Source organism: Heptranchias perlo, chromosome 10 (assembly GCF_035084215.1).
Source record: "Heptranchias perlo isolate sHepPer1 chromosome 10, sHepPer1.hap1, whole genome shotgun sequence".
NCBI lineage: Eukaryota > Metazoa > Chordata > Chondrichthyes > Hexanchiformes > Hexanchidae > Heptranchias > Heptranchias perlo.
In genome coordinates, this window is record NC_090334.1 from 22,633,886 (window position 1) to 22,657,148 (window position 23,263).

Sequence of the window (23,263 nt, forward strand, 5' to 3'; positions counted from 1 at the left end):
TCTGCTCCTGATCACAGTCAAGTGATCTCTGCTGCTCAGTACCACTGTGGATGTTGGGTGAGAATAAACTCAGGCTTGAATGTGATGCCTGTCGCAGCTGAGCAGCCTCAGGAGGGTTGAAGACCCCCTGCATGTGCTGCTCTGAGGGATGCCCATCCCCCAGACAGTAGTAGTCAAGTGTTATTCCAGGGTGTCTGGGAAATGTAGTTCTGTGGGAAATGCAGAATCTCACATTTGAAACAGGTGCACTCTGTCTGATGCATTTCCCTATCGCCTTTATTATTTCTGGTTGAAAATTATGTTCAGGTGAGATCCACTCACCTCCTTCATCAATCTTACCATTACCTCTGTCTTGTTTTCTATGAAGCAAATAGAATATCTCTCCTGTTTGTGTCTCTGTTATTCTCCATGATTCTTTGTTTTGTCTCTCTGTCACTCGATCCCTAAAATTCCTCCTGGCGCAAATCTTAGCAAAAAGATAGACCAGCGTCTGGTGTTGTTTCCTCCAGTGAAGACAGAAAATTTCATTCCCCTCTCATCCCTTATTTCTGTTACTCTGTGTCTGTTACTCTCCACTTATTCTCTGTGCTTCTATTGGTTATTCTCCTTTTTTCTGTGTTTTTCTCTCTCTGTCTCTTACTCCTGTACTTTTTTAGTCTGTTCCTCTGTCTTCCTCTCCCTCTTTCTGTTTTTGTTATTTCTCTTTTCTATTTTTTGCCTCCGCTTCCTGCGTTTCTCCTCTCTGCTCATGGTCATCAGTCAGCTATCGGAGCTTCTCTGACTGTCCTCCACACCTCTTCAGGCAGGGACTTGAACTCAGGCTGTTCATGGTTGCTCTTCCATTGACCTGTTCTGTACTGCAGCAGTATCACCCTTTCAAGTTGTGGATGCTGTTGGCTAAGTCAAGAATTAGTTCATCCATCTTTTGATGGCACTTGCTCCATTGAGAGTCCCACTAACACGCTCCAGGTGCTTATTCGCTCAAAGCCGTTGGCCTGGTTACTTAACCGCCACCCGGCACTCAGCATTGACCAGTCATAGGTAGTACTGTCTACTGTCATTACAGTAGCAGCTTTAACACCTGGCCTGGCTTATTCTCAGAGCATTATTTCAGTATAAACCATGACGGTAACACAGAGACACGGGTTCAAACAGGTGATGGCCAAATTTCGACTCATGGTCAGGAAGAATTTCTTCACATACGATGATGAACGATTTGAATGGATTTCCGGGTAGGAAGGTGAAGGCACAAACCTTAAGGGAGAGTAACAGAGAGAAACACATATAAAGAAGCAGAGTTTCTTTCTGTTACTCTCCCTTTTTCTCTTTCGCACTGTCTGCTCCCAGCATTTTGTCTGTGATTCCAGCAATTTCTAGACTCTTCTAACTGCTCCTCTTCCTTCACTAATCTCCTCTTGTGTTGTTTCTGTCCAGTGATCACACTCCCATCACTGTGCTTACTGTAGAAGATACTCAAAGTCCTCCACTCCGTACTCAGCTGATCTGCTCTATGTCAGTTGTTCCTCTGCTTTTGCAAACACTGCGTAGTTGATTAATGTGCACTTAGCAACTAAGCAAGATTTAAAACTTAAATGAGAGCTGCACAACAGTTCAGGCTGAGCATTGGGGCCTGCTCCGCAGCGGATGCCCTATGACCGTAGGTACCTTGAGCAGGCCTCGACTCCCCTGTGCTTACTGTCTTGGTTCTATATATGAAAAAAGACTTCTAGGAGAGGGCACTGAAGGTCTGTCACTGTCTGTGGAACGACCACAATATAAATCACTGCCCTCTGGAGAGCACAAGAGAAAATTGGGCAGTGGAAAAATAGTTTGGTATCATTAAAGGAAAACCTCTCACACAGGTGTGATTTTGTGTTTTTAGCTTTGTCCTCATATTAACTACCGTTGTCGATGATGCCAACATTGATAACTGGGATTAATTGACAACATGGCTCTTCTCAGATATCTAGTCTGCCAACAGTTGAAATATCTTTTCACTACCTCTAAGTATGTTTGTTTCTACACGAAGGCCACGCACAAAATAGGTGGTTGGTAAGCTGATCCATATAATTGTCAAAAAACGACTGCAAGAAAAATAGTAATTAAACAGACAGAAATTGTATTCAAGCTTTGTACAATCTGTGTGCAATAGGTTTGACCTGTTTTCAAGAAGGGTTCAAATAAAATAAATTGCAAGTTGATTAGCCAACATAAAGACAGTCTTTCCACCCAACTTTGTATCTGTCCATCCTTGGCACCCTTGTACTTTGTGTCCTTCCCTTTTCTCTCCTTGCTGCTTATCTGTCCTCTTCCTCCACTGTTCAGTCTAACCACTCTTCCCCCACTGTTCATTCGAACCACTCTTCCCCACTGTTCATTCGAACCACTCTTCCCCACTGTTCATTCGAACCACTCTTCCCCACTGTTAATTCGAACCACTCTTCCCCCACTGTTCATTCGAACCACTCTTCCCCACTGTTCATTCGAACCACTCTTCCCCACTGTTCATTCGAACCACTCTTCCCCACTGTTCAGTCTAACTACTTTTCCCCACTGTTCAGTCTAACCACTCTTCCCCACTGTTCATTCGAACCACTCTTCCCCACTGTTCATTCGAACCACTCTTCCCCACTGTTCATTCGAACCACTCTTCCCCACTGTTCATTCGAACCACTCTTCCCCCACTGTTCATTCGAACCACTTTTCCCCACTGTTCAGTCTAACCACTCTTCCCCACTGTTCATTCGAACCACTCTTCCCCACTGTTCATTCGAACCACTCTTCCCCACTGTTCAGTCTAACCACTCTTCCCCACTGTTCATTCGAACCACTCTTCTCCCACTGTTCATTCGAACCACTCTTCCCCCACTGTTCATTCGAACCACTCTTCCCCACTGTTCATTCGAACCACTCTTCCCCACTGTTCATTCGAACCACTCTTCCCCACTGTTCATTCGAACCACTCTTCCCCACTGTTCAGTCTAACCACTCTTCCCCACTGTTCATTCGAACCACTCTTCCCCACTGTTCAGTCAAACCACTCTTCCCCCACTGTTCATTCGAACCACTCTTCCCCACTGTTCAGTCTAACCACTCTTCCCCCACTGTTCATTCGAACCACTCTTCCCCACTGTTCATTCGAACCACTCTTCCCCACTGTTCAGTCTAACCACTCTTCCCCCACTGTTCATTTGAACCACTCTTCCCCACTGTTCATTCGAACCACTCTTCCCCCACTGTTCATTCGAACCACTCTTCCCCCACTGTTCATTCGAACCACTCTTCCACACTGTTCATTCGAACCACTCTTCCCCCACTGTTCAGTCGAACCACTCTTCCACACTGTTCATTCGAACCACTCTTCCCCCACTGTTCAGTCGAACCACTCTTCCCACACTGTTCAGTCTAACCACTCTTCCCCCACTGTTGAGTCGAACCACTCTTCCCCACTGTTCATTCGAACCACCCTTCCCCACTGTTCATTCGAACCACTCTTCCCCCACTGTTCATTCGAACCACTCTTCCCCACTGTTCATTCGAACCACTCTTCCCCACTGTTCATTCGAACCACTCTTCCCCACTGTTCAGTCTAACCACTCTTCCCCACTGTTCATTCGAACCACTCTTCCCCACTGTTCATTCGAACCACTCTTCCCCACTGTTCATTCGAACCACTCTTCCCCCACTGTTCATTCGAACCACTTTTCCCCACTGTTCAGTCTAACCACTCTTCCCCACTGTTCATTCGAACCACTCTTCCCCACTGTTCATTCGAACCACTCTTCCCCACTGTTCAGTCTAACCACTCTTCCCCACTGTTCATTCGAACCACTCTTCCCCCACTGTTCATTCGAACCACTCTTCCCCCACTGTTCATTCGAACCACTCTTCCCCACTGTTCATTCGAACCACTCTTCCCCACTGTTCATTCGAACCACTCTTCCCCCACTGTTCATTCGAACCACTCTTCCCCACTGTTCATTCGAACCACTCTTCCCCACTGTTCATTCGAACCACTCTTCCCCACTGTTCAGTCTAACCACTCTTCCCCACTGTTCATTCGAACCACTCTTCCCCACTGTTCATTCGAACCACTCTTCCCCACTGTTCAGTCTAACCACTCTTCCCCACTGTTCATTCGAACCACTCTTCCACACTGTTCATTCGAACCACTCTTCCCCACTGTTCATTCGAACCACTCTTCCCCACTGTTCATTCGAACCACTCATCCCCACTGTTCATTCGAACCACTCTTCCCCACTGTTCAGTCTAACCACTCTTCCCCACTGTTCATTCGAACCACTCTTCCCCACTGTTCATTCGAACCACTCTTCCCCCACTGTTCATTCGAACCACTCTTCCCCCACTGTTCATTCGAACCACTCTTCCCCACTGTTCATTCGAACCACTCTTCCTCCACTGTTCATTCGAACCACTCTTCCCCACTGTTCATTCGAACCACTCTTCCCCACTGTTCAGTCTAACCACTCTTCCCCCACTGTTCATTCGAACCACTCTTCCCCACTGTTCATTCGAACCACTCTTCCCCACTGTTCATTCGAACCACTCTTCCCCACTGTTCATTCGAACCACTCTTCCCCACTGTTCATTCGAACCACTCTTCCCCCACTGTTCATTCGAACCACTCTTCCCCACTGTTCATTCGAACCACTCTTCCCCACTGTTCAGTCGAACCACTCTTCCCCCACTGTTCATTCGAACCACTCTTCCCCACTGTTCATTCGAACCACTCTTCCCCCACTGTTCATTCGAACCACTCTTCCCCCACTGTTCATTCGAACCACTCTTCCCCCACTGTTCAGTCGAACCACTCTTCCCCACTGTTCATTCGAACCACTCTTCCCCACTGTTCATTCGAACCACTCTTCCCCACTGTTCATTCGAACCACTCTTCCCCACTGTTAATTCGAACCACTCTTCCCCACTGTTCATTCGAACCACTCTTCCCCACTGTTCATTCGAACCACTCTTCCACACTGTTCATTCGAACCACTCTTCCCCCACTGTTCAGTCGAACCACTCTTCCCCACTGTTCCGTCGAACCACTCTTCCCCCACTGTTCATTCTAACCACTCTTCCCCCACTTTTCAGTCGAACCACTCTTCCCCCACTGTTCAGTCGAACCACTCTTCCCCCACTGTTCATTCGAACCACTCTTCCACACTGTTCAGTCGAACCACTCTTCCCCCACTGTTCATTCGAACCACTCTTCCCACACTGTTCAGTCTAACCACTCTTCCCCACTGTTCATTCGAACCACTCTTCCCCACTGTTCATTCGAACCACTCTTCCCCACTGTTCATTCGAACCACTCTTCCCCACTGTTCAGTCGAACCACTCTTCCCCACTGTTCAGTCTAACCACTCTTCCCCACTGTTCATTCGAACCACTCTTCCCCCACTGTTCATTCGAACCACTCTTCCCCACTGTTCATTCGAACCACTCTTCCCCCACTGTTCATTCGAACCACTCTTCCCCACTGTTCAGTCGAACCACTCTTCCCCCACTGTTCAGTCGAACCACTCTTCCCCACTGTTCAGTCGAACCACTCTTCCCCACTGTTCAGTCGAACCACTCTTCCCCACTGTTCAGTCGAACCACTCTTCCCCACTGTTCATTCGAACCACTCTTCCCCACTGTTCATTCGAACCACTCTTCCCCACTGTTCATTCGAACCACTCTTCCCCACTGTTCAGTCTAACCACTCTTCCCCACTGTTCATTCGAACCACTCTTCCCCACTGTTCAGTCTAACCACTCTTCCCCACTGTTCATTCGAACCACTCTTCCCCCACTGTTCATTCGAACCACTCTTCCCCACTGTTCATTCGAACCTCTCTTCCCCACTGTTAATTCGAACCACTCTTCCCCCACTGTTCATTCGAAACACTCTTCCCCACTGTTCATTCGAACCTCTCTTCCCCACTGTTAATTCGAACCACTCTTCCCCCACTGTTCATTCGAACCTCTCTTCCCCACTGTTAATTCGAACCACTCTTCCCCCACTGTTCATTCGAACCACTCTTCCTCCACTGTTCATTCGAACCACTCTTCCCCACTGTTCATTCGAACCACTCTTCCCCACTGTTCAGTCGAACCACTCTTCCCCCACTGTTCATTCGAACCACTCTTCCCCACTGTTCATTCGAACCACTCTTCCCCACTGTTCAGTCTAACCACTCTTCCCCCACTGTTCATTTGAACCACTCTTCCCCACTGTTCATTCGAACCACTCTTCCCCCACTGTTCATTCGAACCACTCTTCCACACTGTTCATTCGAACTACTCTTCCCCCACTGTTCATTCGAACCACTCTTCCCCCACTGTTCAGTCGAACCACTCTTCCACACTGTTCATTCGAACCACTCTTCCCCCACTGTTCAGTCGAACCACTCTTCCCACACTGTTCAGTCTAACCACTCTTCCCCACTGTTCATTCGAACCACTCTTCCCCACTGTTCATTCGAACCACTCTTCCCCCACTGTTCATTCGAACCACTCTTCCCCCACTGTTCAGTCGAACCACTCTTCCACACTGTTCATTCGAACCACTCTTCCCCCACTGTTCAGTCGAACCACTCTTCCCCCACTGTTCAGTCGAACCACTCTTCCCACACTGTTCAGTCTAACCACTCTTCCCCACTGTTCATTCGAACCACTCTTCCCCCACTGTTCAGTCGAACCACTCTTCCACACTGTTCATTCGAACCACTCTTCCCCACTGTTCATTCGAACCACTCTTCCCCCACTGTTCATTCGAACCACTCTTCCCCACTGTTCAGTCGAACCACTCTTCCCCCACTGTTCATTCGAACCACTCTTCCCCCACTGTTCAGTCGAACCACTCTTCCCCCACTGTTCATTCGAACCACTCTTCCACACTGTTCATTCGAACCACTCTTCCCCACTGTTCATTCGAACCACTCTTCCCCCACTGTTCATTCGAACCACTCTTCCCCACTGTTCAGTCGAACCACTCTTCCCCACTGTTCATTCGAACCACTCTTCCCCACTGTTCATTCGAACCACTCTTCCCCACTGTTCATTCGAACCACTCTTCCCCCACTGTTCAGTCGAACCACTCTTCCCCACTGTTCATTCGAACCACTCTTCCCCACTGTTCAGTCGAACCACTCTTCCCCACTGTTCATTCGAACCACTCTTCCCCACTGTTCATTCGAACCACTCTTCCCCACTGTTCAGTCTAACCACTCTTCCCCCACTGTTCATTCGAACCACTCTTCCCCACTGTTCATTCGAACCACTCTTCCCCACTGTTCATTCGAACCACTCTTCCCCACTGTTCAGTCGAACCACTCTTCCCCACTGTTCATTCGAACCACTCTTCCCCACTGTTCATTCGAACCACTCTTCCACACTGTTCATTCGAACCACTCTTCCCCACTGTTCAGTCTAACCACTCTTCCCCCACTGTTCATTCGAACCACTCTTCCCCACTGTTCAGTCGAACCACTCTTCCCCACTGTTCATTCGAACCACTCTTCCACACTGTTCAGTCTAACCACTCTTCCCCACTGTTCATTCGAACCACTCTTCCCCACTGTTCAGTCTAACCACTCTTCCCCCACTGTTCATTCGAACCACTCTTCCACACTGTTCAGTCTAACCACTCTTCCCCACTGTTCATTCGAACCACTCTTCCCCACTGTTCATTCGAACCACTCTTCCCCACTGTTCATTCGAACCACTCTTCCCCACTGTTCATTCGAACCACTCTTCCCACACTGTTCAGTCTAACCACTCTTCCCCCACTGTTCAGTCTAACCACTCTTTCCCCACTGTTCATTCGAACCACTCTTCCCCACTGTTCATTCGAACCACTCTTCCCCACTGTTCATTCGAACCACTCTTCCCCACTGTTCATTCGAACCACTCTTCCCCCACTGTTCATTCGAACCACTCTTCCCCACTGTTCATTCGAACCACTCTTCCCCACTGTTCAGTCGAACCACTCTTCCCCCACTGTTCATTTGAACCACTCTCCCCCACTGTTCATTCGAACCACTCTTCCCCCACTGTTCATTCGAACCACTCTTCCCCACTGTTCATTCGAACCACTCTTCCCCACTGTTCAGTCGAACCACTCTTCCCCCACTGTTCATTTGAACCACTCTTCCCCACTGTTCATTCGAACCACTCTTCCCCCACTGTTCATTCGAACCACTCTTCCCCCACTGTTCATTCGAACCACTCTTCCCCCACTGTTCATTCGAACCACTCTTCCCCCACTGTTCATTCGAACCACTCTTCCCCCACTGTTCAGTCGAACCACTCTTCCCCACTGTTCATTCGAACCACTCTTCCCCACTGTTAATTCGAACCACTCTTCCCCCACTGTTCATTCGAACCACTCTTCCCCACTGTTCAGTCGAACCACTCTTCCCCCACTGTTCATTCGAACCACTTTTCCCACACTGTTCAGTCTAACCACTCTTCCCCCACTTTTCAGTCGAACCACTCTTCCCTCACTGTTCAGTCGAACCACTCTTCCCCCACTGTTCATTCGAACCACTCTTCCACACTGTTCAGTCGAACCACTCTTCCCCCACTGTTCATTCGAACCACTCTTCCCACACTGTTCAGTCTAACCACTCTTCCCCACTGTTCATTCGAACCACTCTTCCCCACTGTTCATTCGAACCACTCTTCCCCACTGTTCATTCGAACCACTCTTCCCCACTGTTCATTCGAACCACTCTTCCCCACTGTTCATTCGAACCACTCTTCCCCCACTGTTCATTCGAACCACTCTTCCCCACTGTTCATTCGAACCACTCTTCCCCCCACTGTTCATTCGAACCACTCTTCCCCACTGTTCAGTCGAACCACTCTTCCCCCACTGTTCAGTCGAACCACTCTTCCCCACTGTTCAGTCGAACCACTCTTCCCCACTGTTCATTCGAACCACTCTTCCCCACTGTTCATTCGAACCACTCTTCCCCACTGTTCAGTCTAACCACTCTTCCCCACTGTTCATTCGAACCACTCTTCCCCACTGTTCATTCGAACCACTCTTCCCCACTGTTCATTCGAACCACTCTTCCCCACTGTTCATTCGAACCACTCTTCCCCACTGTTCATTCGAACCACTCTTCCCCACTGTTCATTCGAACCTCTCTTCCCCACTGTTAATTCGAACCACTCTTCCCCCACTGTTCATTCGAACCACTCTTCCCCACTGTTCATTCGAACCACTCTTCCTCCACTGTTCATTCGAACCACTCTTCCCCACTGTTCATTCGAACCACTCTTCCCCACTGTTCAGTCGAACCACTCTTCCCCCACTGTTCATTCGAACCACTCTTCCCCACTGTTCATTCGAACCACTCTTCCCCACTGTTCAGTCTAACCACTCTTCCCCCACTCTTCATTTGAACCACTCTTCCCCACTGTTCATTCGAACCACTCTTCCCCACTGTTCAGTCTAACCACTCTTCCCCCACTGTTCATTCGAACCACTCTTCCCCCCACTGTTCATTCGAACCACTCTTCCCCACTGTTCAGTCGAACCACTCTTACCCCACTGTTCATTCGAACCACTCTTCCCCCACTGTTCAGTCGAACCACTCTTCCCACACTGTTCAGTCTAACCACTCTTCCCCACTGTTCATTCGAACCACTCTTCCCCCACTGTTCATTCGAACCACTCTTCCACACTGTTCATTCGAACCACTCTTCCCCACTGTTCATTCGAACCACTCTTCCCCCACTGTTCATTCGAACCACTCTTCCCCACTGTTCAGTCGAACCACTCTTCCCCCACTGTTCATTCGAACCACTCTTCCCACACTGTTCAGTCTAACCACTCTTCCCCCACTGTTCAGTCGAACCACTCTTCCCCCACTGTTCAGTCGAACCACTCTTCCCCACTGTTCATTCGAACCACTCTTCCCCACTGTTCATTCGAACCACTCTTCCCCACTGTTCATTCGAACCACTCTTCCCCACTGTTCATTCGAACCACTCTTCCCCACTGTTCATTCGAACCACTCTTCCCCACTGTTCAGTCTAACCACTCTTCCCCACTGTTCATTCGAACCACTCTTCCCCCACTGTTCAGTCGAACCACTCTTCCCCACTGTTCATTCGAACCACTCTTCCCCACTGTTCAGTCGAACCACTCTTCCCCACTGTTCATTCGAACCACTCTTCCCCACTGTTCATTCGAACCACTCTTCCCCACTGTTCATTCGAACCACTCTTCCCCACTGTTCATTCGAACCACTCTTCCCCACTGTTCATTCGAACCACTCTTCCCCCACTGTTCATTCGAACCACTCTTCCCCACTGTTCATTCGAACCACTCTTCCCCACTGTTCATTCGAACCACTCTTCCCCACTGTTCATTCGAACCACTCTTCCACACTGTTCATTCGAACCACTCTTCCCCACTGTTCAGTCTAACCACTCTTCCCCCACTGTTCATTCGAACCACTCTTCCCCCACTGTTCATTCGAACCACTCTTCCCCACTGTTCATTCGAACCACTCTTCCCCACTGTTCAGTCAAACCACTCTTCCCCACTGTTCAGTCGAACCACTCTTCCCCACTGTTCATTCGAACCACTCTTCCCCCACTGTTCATTCGAACCACTCTTCCCCACTGTTCATTCGAACCACTCTTCCCCACTGTTCAGTCAAACCACTCTTCCCCACTGTTCATTCGAACCACTCTTCCCCCACTGTTCATTCGAACCACTCTTCCCCACTGTTCATTCGAATCACTCTTCCCCACTGTTCAGTCAAACCACTCTTCTCCACTGTTGATTCGAACCACTCTTCCCCACTGTTCAGTCAAACCACTCTTCCCCACTGTTCATTCGAACCACTCTTCCCCCACTGTTCATTCGAACCACTCTTCCCCACTGTTCATTCGAACCACTCTTCCCCCACTGTTCAGTCGAACCACTCTTCCCCACTGTTCATTCGAACCACTCTTCCCCACTGTTCAGTCGAACCACTCTTCCCCACTGTTCATTCGAACCACTCTTCCCCACTGTTCAGTCTAACCACTCTTCCCCACTGTTCAGTCGAACCACTCTTCCCCCACTGTTCAGTCTAACCACTCTTCCCCACTGTTCATTCGAACCACTGTTCAGTCTAACCACTCTTCCCCACTGTTCATTCGAACCACTGTTCAGTCTAACCACTCTTCCCCACTGTTCAGTCTAACCACTCTTCCCCCACTGTTCATTCGAACCACTCTTCCCCCACTGTTCATTCGAACCACTCTTCCCCCACTGTTCAGTCGAACCACTCTTCCCCCACTGTTCAGTCGAACCACTCTTCCACACTGTTCATTCGAACCACTCTTCCCCCACTGTTCAGTCGAACCACTCTTCCCCACTGTTCATTCGAACCACTCTTCCCCCACTGTTCAGTCGAACCACTCTTCCCCCACTGTTCATTCGAACCACTCTTCCCCCACTGTTCAGTCGAACCACTCTTCCCCCACTGTTCAGTCGAACCACTCTTCCCCCACTGTTCATTCGAACCACTCTTCCCCCACTGTTCAGTCGAACCACTCTTCCCCCACTGTTCAGTCGAACCACTCTTCCCCACTGTTCAGTCTAACCACTCTTCCCCACTGTTCAGTCTAACCACTCTTCCCCCACTGTTCATTCGAACCACTCTTCCCCACTGTTCATTCGAACCACTCTTCCCCACTGTTCAGTCGAACCACTCTTCCCCACTGTTCATTCGAACCACTCTTCCCCACTGTTCAGTCTAACCACTCTTCCCCACTGTTCAGTCGAACCACTCTTCCCCCACTGTTCAGTCTAACCACTCTTCCCCACTGTTCATTCGAACCACTGTTCAGTCTAACCACTCTTCCCCACTGTTCATTCGAACCACTGTTCAGTCTAACCACTCTTCCCCACTGTTCAGTCTAACCACTCTTCCCCCACTGTTCATTCGAACCACTCTTCCCCCACTGTTCATTCGAACCACTCTTCCCCCACTGTTCAGTCGAACCACTCTTCCCCCACTGTTCAGTCGAACCACTCTTCCACACTGTTCATTCGAACCACTCTTCCCCCACTGTTCAGTCGAACCACTCTTCCCCACTGTTCATTCGAACCACTCTTCCCCCACTGTTCAGTCGAACCACTCTTCCCCCACTGTTCATTCGAACCACTCTTCCCCCACTGTTCAGTCGAACCACTCTTCCCCCACTGTTCAGTCGAACCACTCTTCCCCCACTGTTCATTCGAACCACTCTTCCCCCACTGTTCAGTCGAACCACTCTTCCCCCACTGTTCAGTCGAACCACTCTTCCCCCACTGTTCAGTCTAACCACTCTTCCCCACTGTTCAGTCTAACCACTCTTCCCCCACTGTTCATTCGAACCACTCTTCCCCACTGTTCATTCGAACCACTCTTCCCCACTGTTCAGTCTAACCACTCTTCCCCCACTGTTCATTCGAACCACTCTTCCCCACTGTTCATTCGAACCACTCTTCCCCCACTGTTCAGTCTAACCACTCTTCCCCCACTGTTCATTCGAACCACTCTTCCCCCACTGTTCAGTCTAACCACTCTTCCCCCACTGTTCAGTCTAACCACTCTTCCCCCACTGTTCATTCGAACCACTCTTCCCCCACTGTTTGTGTCTAATTGCTCTCTCTCCGGTTTATGCCTGTTCCCTCTCTTTCCCCTGCTATTTGTAGCTGCCTCATTCTTTTCCCCTGTTGCTATTGGTGCCTGTCCCCTCTCCCCCTCTGCCCACCTCCCACTGTATTTGTGCCGGCCCCTTCTTTCCCTCGTTGGTACCCTGGTATAATTACTTCAAAGTATGCTATGCTCCCAGCAACTATGAAGATGACATTTCTCACATACCTGCCCTCAGTACAGTTGCCTTCATCGGTGCACACTCGTGTCCTCAACATACTGAACAAAAGGAAAAAATGCCTTCAGTTTTTAAGGATCTCTCGTCCGTTGTAAATTAAAAGGATCTCTCATTTGTTATAAATTATATTAAATAAGATTCAATAATTTGAACACATGCTTAGATCTGTTTCCCTGAGTGTCCATACCAAGCTGGAGGTTATTATTCACCAATAAGCCTTCAGATTAATTGCTTCTATTCATTTGTGGTTGAATGATTGCATATTACTGGGCTACTTTTCACACTAGTTGACTCTCAGCTAATTTAATTTCCAATAAAATGATCACAGCATGAGAGAGTTGAACCACAAAGAACAGTACTTGCACTTTGCTCCTGGCACTGCTCCATGAACAGCACAATGCAGCCCTGGGTTCTGTACCTTTCTGATTTGCTCATTACTGTCTGTTTTTACAACAACAGCAATTTACAATGAAATAGCCCCTTGAACATAGAAAAACATCCCAAAGTGCTTCACAGAGGCGCAATCAAATAAATGGATGCCGAGGCAAAGTAGGAACTATTAGGAAGGATGACCAAAAATAGTTTTAAGATATACTTATCACCATGCTCTTGGTCGGGAGGTTTGAGGTCACTTGCAAATCAAGCGCTGTCATTATGTGTGGTCTGTAGTCTATATAGTTAAAATGAACAGTGGGGGTAGAGCCACATATCCAAGTTTGCTGATGACACAAAGATAGGCAGCATTGTAAGCAGTGTAGATGGAAGCATAACATTAGAGAGAGATATTAATAGGTTAAGTGAATGGGCAAAACTGTGGCAAATGGATTTCAATGTTAGCACGTATGAGGTCGTCTATGTTGGACCGAAAAAGGTCGAAAGGATAGATCAGAGTACTTTGTAAATGGTGAACAGCTCAAAACAGTGGTGGTCCAAAGGGTCCATGTACATAGATCATTAAAATATCATGGACAGGTACAGAAAATAATCAAAAAGGCTAATGGAATGCTGGCCTTTATATCTAGAGGACACGAATACAAAGGGGTAGAAGTTACACTACAGCTATACAAAGCCCTGGTCAGTCCACACCTGGAGTACTGTGGTCAGTTCTGGGCACCGCACCTCAGGAAGGATATATTGGCCTTGGAGGGAGTGCAGCGTAATTACAAAGAGAGATTACACAAAGTAGGGTTGTACTCCCTGGAATTTAGAAGATTAAGGGATGATTTGATTCAAGTTTTCAAGATATTAAGGGGAACTGATAGAGGGAAACTATTTCCGCTGGTTGGAGCGTCGAGGACTCGGGGACAGAGCCTAAAAATTAGAGCCAGGACTTTCAGGAGTGAAGTTAGGAAACACTTCTACACACAAAGGGTGGTCGAAGTTTGGAACTCTCTTCTGCAAATGGCAGTTGATGCAAACTCAATTGTTAATTTAAAATCTGAGACTGATAGATTTTTGTTAACTCCATATCCCCTAATATATTTGGTTAAGGTGGGTATATGGAGTTAGGTCACAGATCAGCCATGATCTCGTTGAATGGCAGATCAGGCTCGAGGGGCTGAATGGCCTACTCCTGTTCCTATGTTCCTATTAGAAGCTGTGAGCAGATAATAGTCTATAAATGACTGTGGAAAGTAGCCGATTAATATGCAACATTCAGCCACAAATGAGTAGCATACAAATTCTTAATCCATTCGTATAACATTCTTTTATCCATTATTATAATGGCTGTGTTGATCTGTTTTGTTTAAATGATTTAAATAGTTAATATCTTTCTACAGCATTTCACTGTTTCCTATTTTAATACCGTTAGCCTGTTAAACATTCTTGTATAACTACTGCAAACAGTAACATCTGGGCTAACACTATTTGTTTCAAGGTCATAACACTTGTGCTCTCTTATGTTTCTACATCTCTGAATGTAGCACATGTACTTTTATGTTTTATGATCTGTTCCATCTGTTTTGACTGTACTTGTTACGCTGCGGGGAAAAAAAGTTAATAACATGGAAGCTTTTTTGAAAGCGCAGTGCTTTAGATTCCTGAGCATTTTGATGAGACACCCCCTGCTGTTGGTGAAATAGCTCTGTTTATACTTTGGGGCAGTCGCATCAGCAGGAGGGAGCAAAATATGATCACATCCATCCCCCCTGCCTCCCAGTGCACCTCGCTTTCAGTGTGACTCCGTACAGTTCAAGTTAAATGTGTTGGGTAAGGAGGGCAGAGTTGGAAGAATGCACATGCTACAACATGTAGCAAATACTAACAGTTTCAGGCAGAAGACCTTCGGTCTATCCAGCCCATCTATCCACAGTATTTTCATGGTGCATTTCTAATAATTCTGAATCTCCTTTGTGGACGATTTTTTCTTGAAACACAGTAAGGTTTCTTGTTCTATCGCCCATGCTAGTAATCTGTTCTACATACTTACCGCCTTTTAGTTTAAAAAAAGAAGTTGCTCCTGCATTTCCCATTTTCTTTTGTTGTCCTTAATTTGTAAATATTACTCCTTGTGCTTAAATTGAACCCACGACCGCCACCCTCTCCTACTTGCTCCGGGTGCACTCTGTCCCTCAGCCCACATCAGCACACACTACAAGGCTTTCAAAATTGAGCTATATTGCCTATTTATAGGAAGGAATTTTTGAATGTATTTGCAGGGAAAATACACGACTTTCAGGAATAGCAACATGTTTGTAAATTCGTGACACTGAAAATGTTCAGTCAGCATAAAATCCCTTGGCACAGGCCCATACACAGGGATGTATTCTAGCTGCTGCGATAACTATATTTCACATTGATAGAAGTCGTTTGGACTGTTGCTGACAAGATTGTTTATGCCGTGCTTTCAATTTTGCAGCAAATGAAGATGATGTAAAAAGAAAAGATTGAGGCAACAGTCTGGATCTGGATGTATTTTCTCCGTCCAGCCCCTGATCATCTGACAGTGAAGGTAAAATATTCATCCCTTGAGGTGCTTTCAAGAATTGCTTATTGCAAGAACCAATTGTAAAATTACCAAAAGAGTTGGTTAAAAACTTCAGAGATTATTCTTCAAGACCAGAAACGATGTGATGCAGCAGTCATTTTTGGATTTGGCGATTTAAAAAGATCGATGCATATTTATTGTCACCATTTTCCAAATAACTTTGTATTTTCAAACGTGTCAAATGTATATTACTGGAGGCGGATGGAAAGAAAATATATTTATATGAGATAAGGGCCATTTTGTAAGTGGCAACTCTAGTCAACCATTTTGGAGGAAATGTAATGCCTCTGGAATTGTGGAGAGTATATTATAATGCCTCTGGAATTGTGGACAGTACATTGTGATGAAAGGGTTCTGCAAAAACAAGTCCATGATAAAATAAAATGCAACGAAACGCAGAAGTGTGGAGACAAGTGAAAGTTGTGGACTCGAGCAAAATTGTAAAAACTGCACAATCGGCAGAAACGCTACCCTAGGAATTTGGGATGGATGTCACGCAAAGGTTGATGGGAAAAAATGAGCATGGCTTTTATTTCTTTCTCCTTGACTGGATTATTACTGGAGGAAGAGAGTGTGGTCTTCTATCCACAATTCCTTCACTCGGAGTTCTTAATCCTGGCGATGTTGAGTTAGAAGGAGAGTTATCAAGGCTGGTCTGACAGTGCTTTTACATTGCTCACTTGTTTATTTTAGGCTGCAGCAAAATAGTAAGCATGTCTGCTCTGCACGTTTACACTGCTAAACTGGCCCCCTTATCTTCAAGTCACAATTGTAAACGCATGCAGAAATGGCTTTTATAATTAAGTCATTGAGATAAGCAAGCTAGTTTTAGCACTGTAAATGCAGAGTAACCGTGAGAAATTGAGTGTAATCCTTAGTTCAAATGGGTTTGTTCTCTGAGCAAATGTGACAAGTGGTGTTCCTCAGGGATCTGTACCAGGGCCTCAGCTTTTCACCATATAAATGATTTGGATAAAAGAATAGAGAGTTGTATGTCCAAATTTGCAAATCGGCGATGTGGATGGGAGCAGGAAGTTACAAAGAATCATGGAGAGACTAATTGAGTGGGCAAAACTATGATAGATGGAGTTCAATGTGGGGAAGTGTGAGGTCCTATACTTTGGATCTGAGAAAGACAAATCGGAATATTTAATAAATGGGGAGAGTCTAGGAGCTGTGGACAAGCGAAGAGATTTAGGTGTCCATGTACACAATCACTGAAAGCAAGTGCACAGGTTTAAAAAGCAATCAAAAAAGCTAATGGAATGTTGGCCTTTATCTCAAGAGGTTTGGAATACAGAAGTGAAGATGTGATGCTTCCGTTCCACAGACCCCATCTGGAGTGCTGCATTTAGTTTTGGGCACTGGACCTTCAGGAAAGAGTTGGAAGGGATACAGTGCAGATTCATCAAGATTTAAAGGGTTAAATCGTGAGGACAGTTTGCATAAAAGTTGCTTTTCCTTGAGTTTAGAAGGTTGAAGGGCAATCTTGAATCATAGAATGATGCAGCACAAAAGGAGACCATTCATCCCATCATGTCTGTGCTGGCTCCTTGAAAGACCTATCCAATTAGTCCCACTCTCCTGCCCTTTCCCCATAGCTCTGCACATTTTTCCCCTTCAAGTATTTATCCAATTCCCTATTGAAAGTTGTTATTGAATCTGCTTCCACCGCCCTTTCAGGGAGTGCATTCCAGATCATAACAACTCACTGCATAAAAAAGATTCTAATCGAGGTATTTAATACGATTAAGAGATTCGATAGGGTAAATACAGAGTAACGATTTCCTCTGATGGGGGAATGCAGAACTAGAGGGCTTAATCTTAAAATCAGAGCTCGTCTAGGAGTGAATTCAGAAAGCACTTTTTCACAGGAAAGGGTAGTTGAAATCTGGAACTCGCTCCCCTGAAGGCTGTGGATGATGGGGGTCAATTGGAAATTTTGAAGACTGAGATTGATAGATTTTTGTTAGGTAATGGGTATCAAGGAATATGGAACAAAGGCAGGTAAATGGAGTTGAGGTGCAGATCAGCCATGATCTAATTGAATGGTGGAACTGGCTCGAGGGGCTGAATGGCCCACAGTGCAGTGCAAAGAAAGACTTCTGCAGGAAGCCATTTTGGATGGTTCGCAGTATGTTGGTGTCCAAGAAAGGGAAGGGACAGTCACCTGTCTTCACTTGCCTGACTTCGTCATGACATGAAATTCTTTCCTGCACTGGTCTGCACTCTGGGCTTGAGAGAAGTGTCACTCAGTCCACTCCCACTGCCTCCATATTGGTTACAACACAGTGTCGACAGTTTCTCCACCCCAGAGGGCTGTGGATGCTGAGTCATTAAATATATTCAAGGCTGAGATGTACTCGAGAGGAATCAAGGGATGTGGGGATCGGGCGGGAAAGTGGAGTTGAGGTCAAAGATCAGCCATGGTCTGATTGAATGGCAGAGCACGCTCGAGGGGCTGCATGGCCTAATCCTGCTCCTGTTTCTTGTGTTCTTATTTTTTCTGAGGTTTCCTCCATTCGGTACCCAACAGTCTTTCCTCCTTCTGCTGTATTTCATTCAAAACTGTCTGAAGGTTGGACTCATTGAGATTTTGGGCTCTTCTTTTCTCTTTGAATTGACAGCTCCCGTCCTTGAGTCTCTCTGCCCACCCCTGCAGCAGAAGACGTTCTTTAGAACAGTCATGAAATCTCAGATATGACATTTGAAGTCACTGACTGTCATGACATTTCGCCTTGCAGAAGATTCACCACTTATCGACAACTCCCCCCCCAGCCTGCTGCTGACAGTTTAAAGTGAGTGCTGATCTTTAAAGGCTGCCACTGAAGTTCTCCGCCCCCAATGCGTTACTCCCATGTTACATAGGAATTGTGCTCCACCGACACCAGTAAGTATGCAAATGAGTTGACCCTGTGAATTACAGCAGGGTTGCATTTCTTTGGGGAAACTGGCCACCTCCAATTTTGGTGTGTGTGTGTGTCAGTATACATATGTCTTTGTATTCCAACTTTCTCCCGTTTTAGAATTAGCTTCAGTGCCGATTCAGTAGGGGACCAGAAACCAAGTTTCTACTTTGCATTGCTATCCAGTGACCACGACTGGAAATGCACATATTTGTACTTCAAGTGAGTACAGGAACTGCCCTGGCTGTGAATCCTTTGATCAGTTAACTTGTTGATATTGTGGGCTGGATTTTCCTCTGGACAGTTTCCCCACTTGAGGTGGGACTTCTGCCTGTACTGTAGCAGGAAGGCAGACAAATTGCCCAGTTTCCCTAGCCCCACACCCCTACTGTTATTTCAATCTCAAGACCCTTGTTGGGGTGAGGGAGAAATATTTCAGTGCCAGGGATTTGGTGGCATTCTTCCCTGCCCCATTTTCCCTTCCCTTCCACCAACTTTGGGGTGGAAGAAATTCCGTGTCTCATGCCTCATTCTTAAGGCTGAGAGAGGAAGAATTCCTGAACAGGGTACTGGGGAGTGGCTGCTGGTGGAGCCCATGCAAGTGTGTTCCAACACTAGCAGGGTGTTTGCAGGAAAGATAGAAAGACTTGGGGCGGGGAGGGGGAAACATGAGGGATTTTTTATTTAAATTATCTGAAGTGACAAAAGACAAAAGCAAATGCTGGCGAGAACATTACAGTAAAATACATGGAAATAATTTCACAGGAATGAACTACGTGGTATTTGTAAAGAACGATTGAGTGGGCAGTGTAGCGCATTTCATGAACTTGCTCTTTTCAACTCGAATGCCTTGGGATCCAATCCAGGAATGACTATTCAAATAAAGGGCACCTCACTCTCATTGCTGTGAATGATTCTGCTTGGCTGAGTTCTGCCACCATTCACCAGCTTCCAGTACAATTGAATCCTGCAGACACCTTGTGAAAATACAATATTACATTCAACAAAGCCAGCTGCTTCCACCAAAGCCATAAAAAATGTTAGTGATCGCACTTGAACTCTGGTTTATTTTACTTTTCATTTTAAAAAAAAGGGAGAAACTTGGTTTCAACAATTTTTTTCCCTCAATGTTGCTGACTACCATTTTGGAATTCATTTCCCAAGCAAGCAGGCTTATCCCATGATGCAGTTGATGTAGCAGCATAACTAATTGTGTTTTTAAGAGAGCAATTTAAAGAAAAAACTCTCACGATTTAGAAAGTTGCCTAAAATTTGATTCTGCTGCTGGATAATACTGTGGATGTACATTCCAGCAATTCCTTCAGTTAAAAAGACCTCGGGCTGCATTTATGGCGTGTATTTGTTTTAATGGCTGCATTAATTCAGACAAAGATGAGATGTCAAAAACAAATATTGGCTTTGCAGTCAGCATATTATATATGCCATTCTGGATTATCTTGCCAGCACAATGTGGGAGCCAAATGACACTCTTGTCTTATCTATAACAGGAATTTCGAAACAATGAAATGCAATTGTGGGAGTAGGCAGTGAGTATTAACTGTATTAAAAATCCATTATAATATCGGCCATCTCCATTTGTGTCCTGAAGCAAGTTACACTGTATTAGACCTGCATATTTGCAGCTTGTAAATTATTGAGCATGTTATTGAATTCATGAGCAGGAGAAGCAGTGAAATCTGAAGCATTTCTCTCAGTGAGGCTGCTGATGTGTTGCTCCTTCAGTTTTTTGTAGGCAATAGAAACATGTCAAGGCCTTAAAAGACCACAGCTCCATCTAATCCCCCAATCTGCCGTCCTACCAGTTGTCACCGATGATGTGTTTTTCCAGGACACTTGTCCATTTTGACCTTGAAGAGATTTAAGTTACTTGCTGCTGCAACCTCGTTTGGTAAACTATGACTGTTGCTGGGGCACAGTACCACAAGCAGAGGCAGCCCTTCTCGACTTTGGGTTGCTGTTCTTCATGTGTGAGCCAGGACAGGGAGTGTCTGAGTACTGGGAGGGCATCGCCGCAAAGCCCAATCCTATTCTCGATTAAAATATCCCGTCATTTGATTTTTTTCCACAGAGGTCACAGGAGAATGAGTAGGAATGGGAAACCTTGTCCTTGCCCAGGATATTGTGGCGTTCCTCTCTTTTGCCACTGTCCCAGCTGAGACCAGTTATTCTGAGTAGACCAAGGACCGAACTTCAGACTTTCTTGGTCTAATGGCTTAGTGCCACAACATTTATTACGTTTTGTCCACTGAGGTATTCGAAGTGGGGCTTCTATTTCATGCATACCTGTTAATATCCAGACCTGATGGAGCCAAAGCCTCCTATGCTTTGGAGGCACCTCTTCCCTCAAAAAATAGACCGAGTTCTGGAGGGAAAGATCATTTCTAGTTCCTGCACGTGTCTGATGGTTCAGTTTAAGACGAAGGCCGAGGGTGAGATTGGACGGGTCCAATGGTGCACAACGTCTCCTTGGTGATATGGCAGTGAGAGCAAGTCTAAAACCTAGCAGACCAATGAAGCACTGGTGTGTGTTTGTATCAGTTGACTTTTTAGCATCAAGTGTACCTTAGTAGCCTGATAATGCAGTGGGGAGAGAGGTTTGTGGAATGGTGCACCCACATTTCCTGTAAATCCAGAGTTGAGTGCATCCTGTCCCTGTGGGCCTCATACCAGTATATGTTCAATCTGTGGTGGTCCATTGATGGTATATCATGGGGCAACTGAACGGCAACAAAAAAATGATGAATGCTCATCTATACTCTTCAATATATTTTCAGATTATCGTGTATAGCATGTACTTCCTGCTGTGATTCACTAACCATGTGATAATCATTCAAAGATGTGCAAATAATTGTAATTATTGTGAAATTCCATGAATCTGGCCTTTTCCTTGAGAATTTATCCTTGTCCACAAAACGTTGTCATAACCCCTCCAAAGAGCATTTTCGGTTTATGTAACTTGATGACAGTCATGGTTTATGATTATCATAAAAAGGGGGAAAAAATCAGATGGTACATTTTATCATGATAACAAATTCCACTGTGATGCCAGTGACACCCCTCTTAAAGTCTGTAGTGACCGTTAAAGAACACACCATTGAAAGTGGTTCATTAACCGATCCTCCTACAAGGATGTGTTTGAGAGTCACTTGTTTGATTCCCTCCCCAGTTTTCATTCCCTCCCTGTGCCTGTTTCTGATGGCCCAGTTGAATTTTGGAACTTGCTGTGCCAGGAATTGAGGGCGTAAGTACAGATTTCACTGCTGTATGGTGCATCACACTCCGTGACTTACCAGTGTTGTAACACACTGCTGATCTATGGTAGCAATCCTTCGAACATTCAGCTATGGGCTGGTGCTATGCTAAAGTGAATTTAAGTCTTAACTTTTTTTTTATTCGTTCATGGGATGTGGGCTTCGTTGGCGAGGCCGGCATTTATTGCCCATCCCGAGTTGCCCTTGAGAAGGTGGTGGTGAGCCGCCTTCTTGAACCGCTGCAGTCCGTGTGGTGAAGGTTCTCCCACAGTGCTGTTAGGAAGGGAGTTCCAGGATTTTGATCCAGCGACGATGAAGGAACGGCGATATATTTCCAAGTCGGGATGGTGTGTGACTTGGAGGGGAACTTGCAGGTGGTGTTGTTCCCACGTGCCTGCTGCTCTTGTCCTTCTAGGTGGTAGAGGTCGCGGGTTTGGGAGGTGCTGTCGAAGAAGCCTTGGCGAGTTGCTGCAATGCATCCTGCAGATGGTTCATACTGCAGCCACGGTGCACCGGTGGTGAAGGGAGTGAATGTTTAAGGTGGTGGATGGGGTGCCAATCAAGCTGGCTTCTTTGTCCTGGATGGTGCCGAGCTGCTTGAGTGTTGTTGGAGCTGCACTCATCCAGGCAAGTGGAGAGTATTCCATCACACTCCTGACTTGTGCCTTGTAGATGGTGGAAAGGCTTTGGGGAGTCACTCTCCGCAGAATACCCAGCCTATGACCTGCTTTTGTAGCCACAGTATTTATATGGCTGGTCCAGTTAAGTTTCTGGTCAATGGTGACCCCCAGGATGTTGATGGTGGGGGATTCGGCGATGGTAATGCCGTTGAATGTCAAGGGGGGGTGGTTAGATTCTCTCTTGTTGGAGATGGTCATTGCCTGGCACTTGTCTGGCGTGAATGTTACTTGCCACTTATCAGCCCAAGCCTGGATGTTGTCCACGTCTTGCTGCATGCGGGCTCGGATTGCTTCGTTATTTCACTTAAAACATCAAAAAATGACTCTGCAGATTTGATTTCCTCCAGTCCATTGAGTTTCATGGCCACAGTACTGCAAGTAGGTGCAAAAACAAAGAGACAGCCACGTATATACGATGCAAGGGCTCATTGTAGAGCAAATGTTTACCTTATGCATCAAGGTCAATTGTTGGAGTGAAGCAGCTATCTGAGATGTAGACTCTGATCACAAAGCCATTTAGAACACA

General features: G+C 46.4%; 1 protein-coding gene across 4 annotated transcripts in view; it reads left to right on the forward strand.

Moving 5' to 3' along the window:
• LOC137326342 (alpha-(1,6)-fucosyltransferase) overlaps positions 1 to 23,263 on the forward strand; it is a 707,679-nt gene that overhangs the window by 210,082 nt on the left and 474,334 nt on the right. For all 4 annotated transcript variants that reach the window (XM_067991334.1, XM_067991337.1, XM_067991336.1 and 1 more), the window contains exon 3: positions 15,751 to 15,843. In XM_067991334.1, the coding sequence (XP_067847435.1) occupies positions 15,802 to 15,843 (42 nt within the window). In that variant the 5' untranslated portion in view covers positions 15,751 to 15,801. The remainder of the gene's footprint in view (positions 1 to 15,750; positions 15,844 to 23,263) is intronic.